At 41.6% G+C, this 17826-nt stretch overlaps 1 protein-coding gene across 3 annotated transcripts; it reads right to left on the bottom strand.

Moving 5' to 3' along the window:
* Positions 1-10620: 10620 nt before the first annotated feature.
* CFL2 (cofilin 2) lies at positions 10621-16316 on the bottom strand. 3 transcript variants are annotated; one of them, XM_074542690.1, is made up of 4 exons: positions 16161-16316; positions 14439-14746; positions 14266-14342; positions 10621-14174 (listed from the first exon to the last, which is right to left on the bottom strand). In XM_074542690.1, exons 1-4 carry the CDS (start codon positions 16161-16163, stop codon positions 14062-14064), a joined length of 501 nt encoding a protein of 166 aa, XP_074398791.1. In that variant the 5' UTR covers positions 16164-16316; the 3' UTR covers positions 10621-14061. The 3 variants fall into 3 exon arrangements, with proteins under 3 accessions (XP_074398791.1, XP_074398794.1, XP_074398793.1); XM_074542693.1 differs by lacking the exon at positions 16161-16316 and adding an exon at positions 16015-16137; XM_074542692.1 differs by lacking the exon at positions 16161-16316 and adding an exon at positions 14872-15690.
* Positions 16317-17826: the final 1510 nt, after the last annotated feature.

Genomic DNA, 17826 nt, shown 5'->3' with positions numbered 1-17826 from the left:
AATGTCACAGCTGAGTCTGATTGATTCATATTGGGTGACAAGGCAGTCATGGAGGGCCCCACAGTGAGATAACAGCATGCTCCTTAATTGAAATTTGGCTAAATGCTGTTTACAGAATTTATGAATGCCGCCCACAATAACATTTATAACTGTTTCATTGTTTTCATATTTCCCGCTTTACACATTTCTGAAACACTGTTTAATAATTATTGACAAAATGTTAGAAAATAATGTAATTTTTACTTGCTTTAGCATTTTAATTTTGAATGAACAATCAAATATTTGGGGTTTAATTTATTATCAATAAAATTGAGATCTCAATCACTTAATATTAGTTTTTAGATTTAACTAAGAAAGAGAATAAATTAACTAGGTAGCTGCCAAAGTTTGTATCTGTGAGCTGAATAATGATCAAGATTTTATGACAAATTTGGAAGGGAAACATCATAAAATATAAAGAAGGATCAGAGATAGGATAAAAGTACACCACTATCATGGATAAATTCTAAATTCTAGACTTGTTTGATACATTTATTTGATAAAATATTTTTGTGTTCTTTATAGAAATAGATTCTAGACCTAATCCTGCTGGACTCCTGAAGGTATATTTTATAATATTAATTATAAAATATATATATTTTAACATATCAACTGTAAAGCATATAATAAACTGACTGAAGAGTAGTCTTCTGTCAGGAGAAAGGGAATTATTAATGGAGTTTCCTAGATTCACTTTGGGAACAGTCTTATTTAATCTTCTCATTAATGATCTTGGCACAAAAAATAAGAGGTAAATGAGCAAGTGAAATCTGCTAAAACAAAAAACTGGCAGGTACTTCTGATAGAGAAGAGGATTGGAGTATTATGCAGGAAGACCTGCACGACCTCAAGGACTGCAGCAACAGAAACAGGAAGCAATTTTTAGCAAATATTGCAAAGTGATCATCTGAACAGGCCAAAAGAAATTTCTGTAAAAGCAGAGGGGAAAAAATAATTAGATGTACTAGTCATGTGATATAATCAGACTTCTGTGCAAGAAGGCAGAGGATCCTGTGATGCAGAGAAAGCAATGCATTAATAGCTTTATAATCTGTAGTGCTAAAGCATGGTCAAATATGTCCTAAAAAGATAGATTCAGACTGGACCAGGCACCAAGAGGTGCTGCTAGAGCAGTGAAGGGGATGAAGGAGGCTATTTTACTAGAAATATCTTGGTGTGAGCACATGAAAAAAGGGAATATAACATCTGAGAATAAAAAACAGGGAGGGGAGGGAAGGCTATTCTGAATAAAGAATAGTACAGGTACAAAATGCAATGCCCAAGAATTATTTTGGCCAGTATTTAAATAAGGCCTCAAGGCACCAATGCAGGATTCTGAAACATCGTCCCCATCATAGTACAAGGGAAAAAAAATTAAGTTGCACTTGTTACATTCAAGGGAGGGGGAAGGAAGAGTGGCAATATGGCCTGATTGCAGGCAATAGCCAATGACTGGAGTGAAAGCTCCATTGGGTGGGGTCAGGTTCTCTATTCCTGCCAGATTTGCACAGAAAAACAATGTGTGAGCTTTCACATGTGCTGCATGGGGTCCTGATCTGTAGCACATCTGCAGGTGTGGGGCTCTGTGGTCAGGCTTGCAGGCATTTTGGGTGCTGTGGAACAGCACAGAGCTGGAATCTGGGTACCTTTGTGAGCCTGTGTCCCTTTGGCTGCATCTTTGGCAGCCCTGTCCTTCAGCAATGCAAAGCACCAAGCAATTCCCGTGTGAGAAGGTGTGAACCCAGCAGCTTTGACCTGTTCAGTGAGCCCACCCTGGCAACATCTGAAGTGCTGAATTCACAGCAGTAACTGATTTTTATAGCAATAACTTACAGGGATGCCTATCTCACTTCCCAGATTGTGAGTGCATGGAAACATTTCTTGGCGTCTCATCACTAGAGCTTAGGCTGAGAAAAACACGTTTACTTACCTCTGATCAAAGACAGCGATCAGGAGATGATTCCTGAAGGAATGAAATTAAGCTCACGGTGATGTTAAGCCATCAAAACAAATAAAGAATTGTTCTGACAACTGAATATGATTTTTCAAAAAAGTTCGCCTGGCTTATTAAAGAGAAGTACTAAACAGACAAATAACACAAGTAAGGCATGTGTTAGATGTGGAGATGTTCATGTTATGATCTCTAAGAGCTGACTCTTGAAGTGCCAAGTGAGTTAGATAGGATGATATATCATCACCACAATGATACAGACATCACTGTATCTGGTTTCTAAATGTCTGCTCTCTTATCACTAAAAACCAGAATATTTGTACAGTTCTGGAGGCAGAAACCAGGCAAACACGATCCTGACCAGTAACCAATGTCCTTCAAGATGCAAAGTTATGCTGCAGTCAGTGTGAGGATGTGTTAAAGCACTGATTTGTACCTTGGCAGTATCAAAGATAATATTATATATTATCTATATAACAGATATAAATGACCACATGTAACAGCATTTATCATTGCTTTTGGTACATCTAAAAAGTGAGAGCTATTAGGTTAAATTAAAAGAAATTTGATTAAAAGGATCATGCATGCATTTCTTGTATATATTGAGACCCATCACTTTTCAGTCTGGACTCTTTGTAGCCTAAAACTCCAAATCTGTGTAGCATGCTCTGAAATATGCATAATGCTGGCAAAATATTTGGCTTCATCTATGGTACACCCAGTGCATTTCCCTGCTGCCATTATCACACCACACTGTTGTCATGATTCCAGAGAGCAATGAACTTCTAATAAGCATTTCTAACTTCTGCTGATTTTAATGGAACTACACCTAATAATGCTTGGATTACATCAATCCTGACAAAAACCCCTTCCAACTTCATTTATTTTTAGCATATACATGCACTGCTTGAATTCCAAATACACATCAGGTGAGCTATTTTGCCTATTATTTTTGTTTTCTAACTAGTCTGTAGTAAATCCTACTTTACTTTCCCACTTAAAACACCACTAGATACAATTCACCTGGAATGCTAACAGGAAAGTGAAGCTGAAAAAACAAAGTTTTTCTCGCTAATGAAGTGAACAGAGTGAAACCCAAACTCTGTAGAAGTGCTGGCCCTTAGATAGTCAAAGCTCAGTGACTGTGCTGTACATGGAGCATGCTTGCCTACACCCTTCAGAATACCATGGCATGGCAGCATTCCCAGTCCCTGAAAGCTTGGAGTCAGAACTTCAGAATCTGAGGAATTCAGCTAATTCATATCAGGGATTTCATGGGGGAAGGGTGGTTGGAAGTTCACTGTTCCAGGGAGGGAAGGGAGGAGGCAAGCTGGGGTCAGGCATGCACATGGTGAGGTAGTGTGACTCCCAACTTCACCCTAAACACTGAAATCCTTTACACCTCCTGTGCTGCATCATCAGCAGCTGAGTGCTGATGGACTGAATTTCATCAGGGAACTACAGGAGTCAGAGTGCTGAAGAATGCACACTTTAAAGCATGTGCAGAAGAAGAAGCTGAGATGCCAGCTTCTGTGATCATTGGGCTTTCCAGATTTTTGCCCCAGGGTTTGCCAGATAAGACACAACATGATGATCTCAGAATCCTTCATTACCTACCAGGGACCCAAACATCCGATTGTTCTGATCTTTGTTAAATACACTGTGAGTATACACATCAGCTGTGTGATAAATTGACAGAGAATGTCCAATTCTTCCTGGAAGTGTTGGATTTACTGTACAAGATACAGAAGCCCAGAATTACCTGGAAATACACTGAGCAACATGGAGGAGCATGGTGGCTGTCATGAATCATAAAATCATTTATAAAAATCATAGAATCATGGCATATGCTGAGTTGATCATTGATTCCAGCTGTTAACCCAGCAATGTCAAGTCTACCACTAAACCACATCCCCAAGTACCAAATCTACTCATCTTTCAAACACCTGCAGGGATGGTGACCCCACCACTTTCCTGGGCAGTGTGTTCAAATGCTTGACAAGCCCTTTAGTGAAGGAAGTTTTCATAATATCCAATCTAGACCTCCCCTGGTGCAACCTGAGGTCATTTCCTCTAGCCCTGGGTATTTGGGGGAAGAGACCAACCCCTGCCTGGATATAAACTCCTCCTTCAGGCACTTGTAGAGAGTGACAAGGTCTGCCCTGAGCCTCCTTTCCCCAGGCTGAACAAGTCCAGCTCCCTCAGCAGCTCCTCACCAGCCCTGTGCTCCAGACCCTTCCCCAGCTCCATGGCCCTTCTCTGGACACGCTCCAGCCCCACAATGAACACTAAGTTTAGCTCTCCCACAGACACCCTGCATACCAAATGCTGACCAAGGCAATTCTCTGAAACATCTGAAACATTTCAGGCATTGTGCCTCCCTAAACAAGCAAAAATTAATAAAAAAACCCCCAAACTTTTCCAAAGCAAGTGAGAACAGTAAATTGACAAATTCACTGCCTGATCAGGCAGATATGAGCACCAGAAATTAGGGAGAGCATTCAGCCCAGCATGTGCAGGAATCCCCCTCTTATCCCACTGGTGTCATTGGAGTGCCTTCAGTAGGTTGTCAAACAGCACCCTCAGATGGCCCCACTTCATATATCTCTTCATCAGATTTTTTTTTCTTTTCTTTTTAAAATCAGGAGAAGGACATACACCCTTATTGCAATGCTGTCAATTCCTAGTGCCTCTGACTGCAGAGAAAAGCCCAAGGAGATGAAGAAGCCTAATACAGGGTTCCAAAACAGGAAGCAGATAAAAACACTTAAAAGGCATTGTATTAATATAATTTCTGATTATACAAAAGGTAACTTCAAGATATATTGAATCTAACTTTTTTAACGTGTAGTATTGTAATATGGCCTCTAATGCTTGTAGCAGTTTTCTATACATTTTATAATACTAAGATTTTCTCAATTTTACTAGGAACCAGTGCATTTGGCAATGAACCAGTGAGCCATGCAATTAACTTGGAGCTTCTGTGTTGATACACAGTTTATTTCACACTATTTCTACAGCTTCAGTTCTCAATATATCATAAATTCATGCATCTGATGCAGTTCCTCACACTCTAAGAACTTAACCACTTTCATGGAAGTTAACAACTGAAATCAGATGCTTTAATGATTGCAAAAAAAAGGAGAGTTCATGCTTCTGGCACTGAGGAGAGCATAAAATAACCCAATATGGCAATTTCCCATCGAAATGGTGAAGTCTGGATTTCTGAGTTAAATCCTGTGGACAAAATGGAACTGTTCAAACATCTCAAGAGATTATTTCAAACTGTCTGACACTTTGGTAAACTTTGGTAGTCAGGTTTACAATTTGAATAATTTCTTCTAAGGATTCATATTTTTAATAAAAGAAAATAGTAAATAGATAAAAAAGATTGGTTTGTGGGTTTTTTTTTAATTGTTTGGTCTCTGTTTATGATGAAGACTAAAGGACATGTCTAATATAAAGGACCAGGACCAGAGGAAAATCAGAACTAGCAGGGAGTAAAAAAGGGATGGAAGGAAGTGAAACTGAGGTAAGTGAGGTAAATAAGAGGATTAGAGGAAGCAGGTGAGCAATATCTCAGGGATAAAGCTTTGGAGGAAGGGGAAAGTGCTTTGGAGGAGATAGGACACAGAGAAAACCAAAGGCAGGGGAAAGGCTTGGGTTTGTCATTTCCATCCCCAGCGAAACAAACACACAGCAGGACACTTACACCTGTTCAAAGGGAACTAAATGTCACTGTCTGTGAAAATGACAAACTCTAATCTGAGAATACTTTTAATTCCTTTTGCATACAGCATGGCCTGTAACTTCAGTGCCGTTAAATGAATTTAATGTCAGTGATAACAGATACTATGTTACCATAGCAGCTTTTCTGTGCATTCTTTCATACTGTGCCCAACAGATGGAAAATCAAGCCTGATAACATTATAGGAATTCCCCCAAAAAGATTAGGGGAACTGGTTGCTTCTATAACCTTCAATTTAATTTTCAGACCCATAAAAGATGTATTTCTTCAGAAATAAATTTCCACTCATTGGAAATCATCTTTTAAAAGACACAACAGATGTTTGTGAAAACATCAAAACATTGATCACAGGTAGAAATATTCTATAATCATCTGGACAGCTACAATTTTATAATAATAGAAAATTATCTCAGACTAATATCACAAAGTAGCTGGAATATTTATGTCTCTCAGATGCTGAAGTAATGTTGATGAGATGGTGTATTTCAGGATTAAGCCCTACACTAATAATCTCATTCCCACTGAGTGCTCCTAAATACTCTCAGCAAACCCATTTGTCCCTCTTCCTTGACTGAATCCCATCTCTGTAGAAAGAAATAGCTCCATAAAACTGGGTCAGGCAAACAGTTTATTCTTTCCTACAGAAACTGTATATGTTATCTACATAATACCTTCTTCCTTCGATAACAATTTTATCCAGTCCATATTAGGTTGAAACATGATGCAGTGTGGGGAAAGTGAGAATACCAAAACCAAAAAAACTAACGAAAAGGAAAAAACAGATCCTAATGGGTACCTTCAGGAATAAAAAGTAAAGTGCTAGCAGAGGAAACTATAAGCTTTAAAAAGTTATTAATTTTTTCTCCCAAAATATGCCCTTTTGTAATTAAAAGGTTTTATCTCACAGCTCAAAAAATATGTGCATACTCACATTAATACTGTAAAATGTGACTTACAAAAATCCTATATCCTTGTCTGTTAAGAACTGCATGTGATCCAAACACTATTTTAAGAAGAAACTGAGAGGGTCTGTATTTGCACAGAATGTAAGATGCTGATGCAAAGAGAAGTAACTCTTCTCACATTTCCACAGTTTGCTGTTACAGCAGAAAAACTGGTTATTAACACCATTGCTTAAAAAAAAAAAAATCAAAAAAAGGTGAAATCTTACCTTCACTATCTTCCATAGAAGATAGCTGTTAAATTAACATAAGATTCTGAATTACTATTAGTATTAAATATATATTTATGTGCCATTATTACTTTGTGCACAAAATAACTGCAGATAAACAGAGAGCCAACCACATGCTTCTTGAATGTGGTGTGCACAAAGCAATTACTGGATGTGTCTCAACTTTGTATTTTCTGGGGTTTTCCAAGACCACGAACAACTCACTTTACAAGGTCACATTTTGTACCTGCTGGGTACAATAGCTGCAAACAGATACAATAGCTGAAAACAATTATGATGCCTGCATACGATTGCTGTGCTGTGTTTTGGCCTCATGCTGCACTGGGGGATGAGACACATTCTTTTCTCCTTTGTGGTAATCGAGAAAAAATGAAATTCATAGCTGAGATCCTTGACTGTATTATCCTAAGAAAAACAGAGCATACTCCACTGTAATTGCAGTCTGTCTGTTCTATTCACAAGCAGAAGGTGAAATACTTTAAATATTGATACCACAGTGACCTCAACATCTTCCAGGTGAGGAAATGCATCCAGCTATGCAAGAAAGCAAAGCAAACTGCTCTCATATGAATGCTCCAACACTTCTTCCATCTTATCACAGAGATCTATGGCAGGTGTCAGTCAGGAACTCCCTGCAAGACCACCTAACTTTCTAAGAGAGTTGTCATTGTCCTTGCAAAACTGAGACTAGCTCAATAAAATTAATAAATAAAATTTATTTATATTATTACTAGTTTTGATGATGACTACTTTTACATGTTCCTCAAGCTGTGTTGCAAGATTACATTGGCAGTGCTGAACACTAGGCAGTTAAAATTGTAATGGAGGTGAAGCGAGTGAATTAAAATAATGAGATCAAAGCAACTGCCAGAATTATCAAAAGGTTATATATCTAAATATAGCTTGTCCTGAAGATACTTCCAACCAGTGCACCTGTCGAACTAAATCGATAAAACTGGCTAGAATCAAAGCCAGGTGTTTTTGTCAGGACAGGTAAAAAGAAAAAAATTAAAAGGTTGTTATCACTCCCAGCTTGCAAATTCTTTATCTGAGCAAAAACATTTGCTCAGAATTAAAACATTCTTTCCTGTTTCCACAAATTTTGTGTGTTGGGCTATTCCACAGAAACCTGAATGAGGTGACCTTTCATCAGAATAACCCAACAGGCAGAGATGGCACGCAGGGCCAAACATGCTCAGTGGCCACGCAGGCTAATACCGTGCATTTGTTTCCTATGGGTGTTCTACAAGATGCCTTTCTACTTTAGTCACACAGAATAAATATTGTTTAGGAATTCTGGTTACTTGGAAGGAGAGTTCTGGGAACTGAATTTGAAGTGTGGATGCAGAGAAATAATGCAGCACTACAAAAGGAATTTGTCAAGCAGACGACAAAAAACCCTCAGGTGACAGATTCTGCATCAGTATATTCAGTGAAGAGCTAAAATTATGCTACTGCTGCTTAAAAGAATTTATGCAGGCAATGAATTCTGTGGACTGGGAAGTGTTTCATCTTTAAGTCATGCTTAAATAACAGTGCTAAGATTCAAAAATATGACCATGAATTATATTTGTCACTTGCAGTCACCTAATTAAGAACTACATCCGTTCGTCCTCAGTGCCTGTGTAATAGCATAATTATTGTATTTGGGGTAATCAAAACCCACACAATTTTTAAGGATTGTTCAAATGCAGCCGAGGTGCATCTCTCCATATGACATGGCTAACTAAGAGCACTGCTGTAGCAAGGCTTCACTTTTGTAGGAGTAAACCACATTTCACTGATAAAGAGCTGTGTGTTCACATTTCATTGCATGAAAGCATTGAGACAGTTGAGACTGTGGAATCAGTTTGTTCAGGCAGAGCAAAAGATAACATAAGCCCAGTCATTACAGCTGCAAGCTCCTACTGAAATTAAAAGGAAACAAATCCTCTGCTGTAACCCTTTCCCCTCCACCAGATGTACAGGTCTCTATGAAAAACTGCTGCTTCTAAACCTTCTCTGCTTCCCTGCACCTTGTTTGCTACAAGCACATTGCATTTTCTGTTGAAACAGCCAAAATGGAAGAAAAGCTTAGCTCTCACATCAGCTTTAATAGAAGGTCACAGATGAAAGCAGTGCTGCCACTACGAGGAAGCAGACACAAATAAGGCTCTCCGAACTGGTTCTCAAAATGACATCTCTTTTTCCAAGCCAATATACACCCTGCAGCTGCGCTCACCAGAGATTAACTGATGCTTTTAACTTGCTGCATAATAGAAAAGGTTTCGAGGAGCAGTGTTACAGCGGTTAGTTTTTCTAAACCAAACTCCTACAATCACAAACAAGAGAGGGGAAAACAGATACTGAAAGGTACAAGTGGAGATTGTCCATAAACCTTTACAGAAGACAGTGGGCAGATGGCAGGGATTTGCAGTGACACAGCTGTTTTTAAAAATAAAGAGGTGGAAGAGGAGAGGCATCATTACACATACATTTCTAAGCCTGTACACACAAGAATAAAAATTAGGCTAGCAGTGGGAAATTGAAGTTTGTATATTATTTTATAATCCAAATTGACATTTAGAAACTTCTAAAAATAATCAGCAGCATCTTCAAGTTTATTTTCCAATTATTAGTTTTCTAAATATCTAGGAAGCGAAGCTGACAACAGAAACATTAATCTACAATGAGTTATTAAAAAGACAGTCACAGAATCTTAGGAATGTAAAAATTACTTTCAGTACCTCCAATTAGCACGTTTTTCCCTAAGCTTTATAATGTAAAAAGACAATTCTATGAAATCATTAAATGAACATAAATTATGTCACTTGTTTGAACTTCCTATGAAAAGATTTAGTTTTTACTGTATTTATTTTTCAGAGGTTACTAGTAGAATGCATAGATAAGCAATGCAAGAAAGAGTAAGATATATGGGGATTATTGTAGATTCAACAGCATGGGAGGTGAAGCAGAAAAATGTCCCAATTCAATAGGGTCAAGCACTGGATATGAATTTAGTAAAAATAGAACATTTTTAAGCTAAACAGTAATTTTTATTCAAAAAACTTCAGAGACCTTTCATTCTTCTTTAATGCAGATTCTTATGTATGTTCCCACAGCCATAGAGAAGGCTTATGTTAGATAAACAGTAAAGGGTTTTTTAATGCACATTGTTAAAGTCTGCCTTCTCCAGAGAATTCAATGAAGCTGTTTCTTCACAGCTTTGTTTACAAAATTAACTCTTCCAGATAACATATTCCTAGATCCAAGAAATCTTATATTAACAAGAGACAGGCCACTGATACCAAAATGGTAATATTTTGATCTTTCTTCATGGAGTCAGTTTTTTCACACATCAGTTCACTTCCTTCCCTGTACTAGAAATTACTTGCCAGTGTAAACATACATTTTACATTTTCTATACGAAAGCCATCTAATTTTCTGAACGCACGAGCCGGGATCCAACAAAAGAAAAAGGCTATCCAGAACCAGCCCACTAAAATTTTCTTTATATCCATCTCCGGAGCCAGTAGTGCTGGCTTTTGCTACAGTAGGATATTGATCTGAATGGGCAGCAGAAGAAACCTGTTACAAAAAATCCAGGTATTCCACAACTTCTTTCACAGTATCTGGGCTGCTCCCAGTCCAAAGACAACAAAGTGATTAACGCAGGTGATGTCTAGCACACAAACAAACTCAACAACTGAAGACATTTAAATTAATTTTATTTATACCAGGTTTTCAAAATCAGAAATATTTCAAAGAAGTTCAATAGACAGGTGCTACATTGATGATCTTTGATCCACCATTAGTGCCGTGTTTTCACTCTACAATCATTAACTCGCCACCACAAACTAAAGGGGACTTATAGGAGTTTATAAAAAATAGGCAGACATGAAAATTTGGTTTATACTGGAATTGGCATAAGAGAGTAAAGCTTATTATCAAATTGTGGCAATTGCTGTATTCCATCACTTGTTCTGAGGGAATGGTAGAGAAGGAAAAGTCTTCCCCTTAGCGAAACACTTTGGGTTTAACAGAGCATACTCAAACTCTGCTACATGATCTGACCAGGAGTCATTTTTACAGTCAAGTCCATACAAATTTAAGCTTTGCACTTCTAAAATCACCACAAGCATAAACCTCACTTGCACACTCTAGTCTTGGATTGGTTTCCCTTCTCAGAAATCAAACCCATCTAGCTATTACCTCTTCCAGGATTTACCAATCAAACAAAACCGCTGGCTTTGAAACATTATTTTAGAAGAAAAATGCCATTTCTGCACAAGTTACTCTCATGAAAAATTTAACATTTCTTTATCAATAACTGAAGCCAAGATATCCAAAAGTCACGTCTACACAGAAATACACAGAAGATACTCGAGAGGATTTTCCTCCACTTCTCGATCACAATGAGGCCCTCACCATTTTGCATAATGACAGAAAACAACAGCTGACAAACCATTTTGGAACAGATGCCAGCTGTCTCTCATTTGTTTTATAATTCAAACAGTAACAGTTCTGTAGCACTTTATTGGTTTTTGTTTTTTTGTTTTTGTTTTTTTAAAAAGCAAGCCATCTGAATTGGACCTCACATCAGTCAGTCAGTCATTCATTTCAAGAACAAACTGAAGGCAGGCTGATCCTTTTGGATCCAAAACTTAAATTTGGTAGGAATCTTACATAAAGACAGTTTGTGCTTCAATTTCATAGCTAGTTGGACTGAGTGAATATACACCTAAGCTAGTTAAAAAAAAAGAAAAAAAACCAACCTATAATATTAAACTAAAAAGGCAGACATTTTTCCGGACTGCAGCAAAAACAAACAATAAATTTAAACACAATACTCCTTAAAAAAGTTTACTGTCTAAAATGAAAATTCAAATGGTTTATTAAAATTTAACATTTTCCATTTTGGCTTTTTCTAAAGAAACAATTTATTCCTTGTGAAAAATCAGTTAAAAGATAATTTCATTTGACTGTACTGAAGTCAAGTTAAACATAAAGCACAGATATCTTTACATTAAACTGGGCTTTGCATACAACATGAATGATCAGAAATAGACTATTTTGAGGAATAAGAAGTTGTGAGTTGTTTTTTTTCACCTAGACAACATGCATACCATCAGTTATTTTGCAATCTTAAAAGGTACCTGAAAGGAGAGTTTTGTAGAACAAAACCAAGACTCATTAATACACTTAGTAAGTCAGTGGTCATCATGCCTTTTTACTTAAATTCTAGTAAAGTTTAGTCTACATAGAACAGCAAACACAATTAAGTGTGCAAGTCATAGGGATAGCCAGAAGCCTGAAATAAAGTCTTAAAGTTCTACAGGACAAGAGAGCCTAAACACAGTACCACTAGGTTACTTAAACTATTGGAGGGGGGAAAAAAAGACAGAAAGTATTTGGATTATTATCTGCTTCCTTGTTGAAAAAGGGCTATGAACTGAACATAAAGAGCCTGCATTTAAAAGCTCCACAGTTCAACTCTACCAACTTTTTAAAATAAGGTAATGATAAAAGAGCATTCCTTCAGCAGCATGTACAGTTCAGCTGCCAGTGGCTGCCTAACAGCGCTCCTTTATGCATACCAGGAGAATCATGTCCAGTTTTGCCATTTGTGGATAACGATGACAAGATACAAAAGCATGTGTTTGCCATAAATAGCTCTGGCTAACGGAGGATTGCTCACACAGAGCAGATCAAATTCTCTATAAGGAGAGCATTATTTGGCTCCCAGCCAAAACACGTCCCCTGTGCAAGCCTCAGTAGTGGCAAACACTTTCCAGTTCTATTTACATAGAAGCTAACAAGTAGAACAGTTCATTTAGGCTAATTCTTGTACTGGGTCGGTCTAACTATAACCCTCAAGAAACAAAAACTCTTTGCCCGCTTCAAACTCTGCATGTAGCTGTTATTACACATCACCTTACCCAGAAAGACAGCGAGCTGTAAAAACTCCTGCAAGGTTTTACTCTGGCATGTAGAACTTTAAGAACATTCAGGTACAAAATACACTGCATGGTTAGTTACTTTGTATTTTTGAGTTTCTGACACAAGTGTTTCATGAAACTAATGGTCTCCAGTAGTGGTAGCTTCTTTACTTTACGGTAAACTAGGAGCAGGTCCTTTATAGAACGGCCAGAACAGAGCCACAAAGTATTGTAAAGCAGTGCCTAAATCAGTATTAAAAACTTGCATTATTCAATATGAGATTAATGATTGTTTACCTTTACAATACTTTCCACAGAAGTTATTTGAAATATGCTTAAACACTTAAAAACTATATTTTCCAATGAAAACAAGGCAACGTTCTGTAATAAGCCACAAGTTTTATTGCAACGTGGCCAGTTTTTGATCTCAAAGAACAATGTTCCATTTAAGGCTCTTTTTAATACAGAAATTGCCACCATGACTGATGTTTTACAAAACTTTAGTGTTTCAAGACTCATATGGTAAACAGATAACTTCTACTCCTGTTCAGTAGTGTACATTCAATGGAAAACGAAAGGCATCGTAACAGCTACTTCATTTATAAAGATATGCATGTAACAGGAATGAAACTGAGGTACTACAATAATTTGATGACACAGTTACAGCAACTTAATTGGCATTCCTTGGGGAGGGGGCGGGTCAAACATATTACAAAAAAGTGCTTTAAATGCATAGTGTTGTGTGCTGCCATGTCACAAAAATAGGCTTGTCAAGGCAGGTGAGGTGTATGAATGCACAAGAGCCTCATGGAACTGCAATCAAGTGCAACTGTAAGTAATACTGTAGAGAGTCTACCATCCGACCAGTGGACAATACTTTCAAGGCATTCGATTAGCTTACCCTTTGCTGTCTGCTAGACTATTTACATTAACTATCACATTCATTGAACATGTTGCAAGGAATGCCTGCAACGTCAGTTTTGGCCAAGAGTATGACGTGAAAGCATTCCTTGGATCCTACATAAAACTACCAGGATCAAACAGTCTAATGGCAATCACTGGTAGACTGCTTAACAATGACATCTCCTTCAGGGTGGTGGGGAAGGGGCTTATTTTTTGAGGAGGGGAGGGGATGGGGAGACTAATACTATTCCAATTGAACGAGCTGCAGAAATGGAAGCTCCTTAGATCCAGATGGCACTTGTCTGTCTTTTTATAAGGGTTTTCCTTCAAGTGAAACTACCACGTTGCCTCCCAATTTCTCTCCAAGTGTTGAACGGTCCTTAATATCATCCAAACCATTTACTTGCCACTCATGTTTAATACCTGAAAGACAGATGGACAACAATGTACTTATGAGAACCTCAACATCTAAATGGTACAGTGGTTAACGAGAAAAGCATTTTTAGGTCCATACCTGTAAATTTCTTTTTAATGGCATCTTTAGAGCTTGCGTAGATCATCTTGCTTTTTAAAGGTGCACTTTCAGGAGCCCTTTAAAGAAAAAAAGCCAACAACAAACAGTTACTACGTTATCCACTGGTAGCTCCAGAACATTCAATTTTGACAGCAAGCTTTGCTTTCACACACCAGAATATAAATACCAGGTCTTCTTTCTTAGATTCCTTTGTCTCGTATGTGGCATCATACAAAGCGTATCGGCAATCATTCAAAGGTAGCAACTTCACAAAGGCTGTGTAGGGGTCCTCCACAGTATCACCAATGTCACCAACCAATATCTGCTTTGCCTCCTCTACAATTATTTGTTTTTTGTCATCACTTAAGCAGAAGAGAACGGCTTTCTTTCTTTTTTTAATCTCTTCTGGGGTTGAAGATTTCCTTACTTTCATGTCATTAAAAACCTTTATGACTTCATCGTTCACTGTTACTCCAGAAGCCTGTAAAATGAGATCAAAGGAATAATTTAAACAGCAAAAATTAACACTCACTAGAAGATGATAGCCCACAGTGCTAGATAAAGAAGTCTGCCTGCCCCCGTAAGAATAAAAATACTATACTCAACCTGAACACACTATGAATTTAGTAATATTTGTAGGACTGGAGCAGAGGATACAAAGGAGGCGTGAATTCAGTAGTTTCTTGTTGTAGATCTCAGCATTTTCAGCTCAGCAGTTCTGGATAGCAGTTTCATCCAACTAGTCACACAACTGTACTGCTCAAACAGTTTTCTTTACCTTATCATGCATCTGGCTTATTTGGGGGGGAGGGGAAGAGGGAGGATGGGGGGGCAGGAACTGAACACAGGAGAGGAGTTTGTAATTTTCGGTTGGGATGGGAGGGGGTGGGGTTTTGGGGGATAGATTTTTGTTGGCTTTTTTTTTTTCTAGTAGAGCAAACACTACAGCAGCAGCTCACATCCAGCAGTGTCATGACTCTCATTTTGTTGCGTGAGGTAAGGCTCTACAAGCAGCAGAAATGTTTTCTGCATTGTGTCAGCTTCAACACCGCGCCTTAAGAACTCCCGAATTTTACTTCATACTGCTGCGGGAGTATTGTTTGACTGCTCTTCGTTCATATAAAAATACCGATTACAACTGTACAGCTCCCCATCAGGCTCGCAAGCCGCTCAAAATAAGAGCCTAAAACAGCAAGGAAACAAAACACCGGCAGGGCAAACGGGCAGCTCCAGGCAAAATGAAAATAATTTAGCAAACCCCGCTGCGAGTGAGCAAGCGAGCTCAGCCCATCTGCAGCGCCCTTGCTCTCGGTCCAGCAATTACATCTGCCGAGGCAGCGCTGCCAGCGCAGGCTGCCGGGGAGGGAAGGCAGGTGCTCGCAGGGAGCCGGCGGCTTTGTCCCCGGGGGCGAAGCCGCGGGCCCCTCTCCCCGCTTTGTTCGCGGGGCCGGAGGAGCCCCGCCGCCCCGCGCCCCCGTCCCCGCGCGCCGGCAGCCCCGCCCGGCCCCAGCGCTCCCCCGCGGCCGCTCCCGGCCGCCCCTCGGGCCCGGGCACCGGGCTGCTCCTCGGGAGGAGTGCGGGACCCCTCTCTCCGCGCCCACCGCCCCTCACCGCCCCGTCGGGTATCGCACGCCCGGGCGGTGCCGCAGGGAGCGCTGCGCCGCCCGCCCGGCCAGGCCCCGGGCCTGGCCCCGGCCCCGCCGCCCGTAGCTGCCCCGCGGCCGCTCCCGCGTCCCCTTCCCCCCGCACCCGGCTAAAATTAGACTAAAATGGCCGCCGGAGGCCGCGGGGCCGCGCCGGGCCGGGCCTGCTCCGCTCAGCCTCGCTCGGCTCCGCCGGGCCGCGCCAGCCGCCCGCACCGCCCTCCCCGCCCGTCCGCGCCGCGCCGCCCTTACCATGGCGCCGGGTCCCGGGGCGGCGGCGGCTGCCTGCGGTGCGGGGCTGCTGCACGCAGAGAGCGCTGCGCTGCGCTGGGGGCGAGGCGGGCGGGGACTCGGCCGGGCGGGGGATGAGCCGCAGCGGCCGGGGAGGGCCGGTCACATGGGCCGCGCCGCCACCACGTGCCGCCGCCGGGCCGCGCTGGGCCGGCCCCCGCGGGGAAGGGCCCGCAGGCGGCGGGGCCCGCTCGCCCGTTCGGCCTAGGCAGCGCCGTCGCCGGAATGCGGATGCCTGGCCTGGGCTCCGCAGCCCCGGGCGGCGCCTTCAGCGGGCCCCGGCAGCGGCCGGCTGGCTGCGAGGGGCGAGGCGGCCCCTCGGCTGGGCCCGGAGCAGCAGCGTCAGGCCGGGGCACGATGGCGGCGTGGCCGCTCGGAGCCCGCCGCCCTGCCCCGCACCGCCCGGCGCTGCTCCCCGGGCCGAGGCGCTCTGTGCTGCTCCGAAGGGTTTGCCCCCTGCTCACGGCTCGGCGCTGCCAGGCTGCCCCGGCAGGCGGCACGGGCGGCATTGTGCCGCTGCCGTGTGCCACGCCGCCCTGTCCCCGCTGGAAGGATCTGTGCTGCGCCCCGGGCTGTGCAGGGAAAGGCCCTGGGCACAAAGGGACCCGGCACAAAGAGTGCTCTTTCTGCCATCTTGGCAGAGCTGCTCAGGCAGTGAGGCGGGACAGCACGTAGGGTGGAAGGTGCATGAAAAGATGAGAAAATTACTTACAGAAAAAACAAGGAAGGACAGCTCTCCCGACAGTGTTTTACTGTTCCATACTAAGCTGGACAGGGCTTCAGGCGCAGGGCAACAAACACAGAGCATTTTATCTCTAGCCCATCCAAGTGGACAAGAGGATTCTCAGCCCTGTGTGACTCTTCACCCTCAACTGGTGTGTTTGAAAACCAAGGAATCCTAAACATTGAGGACCTCAAGGAGCTGTACCTGTGAGCCTCCAGCCTGTGCTGTGACCAGCCAGCTCTCTCTCCCCCAAACACTTGAACTGCTGCCAGTATGGTGGTAGAAACCGACAAGCCAGTGTTTGTCAGCACGTGTGAATGTGTATTAGATTCCCCTATGTGTTTTAGATACATATATGTTCGTATCTTCATACTGCATTGTGTGAGGGATGTGTTGACATTTCTGCCCCCATTCTCCATTACTATACATTACCTTGTTGATCAGCTGAGACACTATGTTTCCAATATCCTTTTTGAGTTACACCCAACCCTCTGGGTATATCCTGCCCTCTGGATGCAGAATTCAAGACCGACTTGCATAATCAATATTCAAAATTTGGTTCATCAGCCTTGAAATCACTAATCTGGAGCTGTATTTACCCCTCACCTCCTTACAACCACACATTCCAGATTTCCTGCTGCCACTGAACTCTGTTTGACTCAAGTCCTTTTCTTCCGGATGACTCGTGTCATCTGCCTGTGTAAGAGCCAGCAATGTGGGACTCAGGAAGGAGTACCTTTATTGTGTATTTGGCAAGCAGGTGTAGCTGTGCTCATGTGCACTACATCCTCTGGTGCTGCTGACCACACTTGCTGCCATGGACTCTGCAAACTTCTAACATGTGCACAGGAGCAGGAATCTGCTGTGTGTGAGTGCCCTAGTCTCGTGTCCTTGCAGAGCACC

The sequence above is a fragment of the Zonotrichia albicollis genome, chromosome 6 (assembly GCF_047830755.1).
Source record: "Zonotrichia albicollis isolate bZonAlb1 chromosome 6, bZonAlb1.hap1, whole genome shotgun sequence".
In the NCBI taxonomy this organism is placed as follows: Eukaryota; Metazoa; Chordata; class Aves; order Passeriformes; family Passerellidae; genus Zonotrichia; species Zonotrichia albicollis.
Note: the sequence above shows the minus strand (reverse complement) of the source record. Positions and strands in the feature narration are given on the sequence as shown.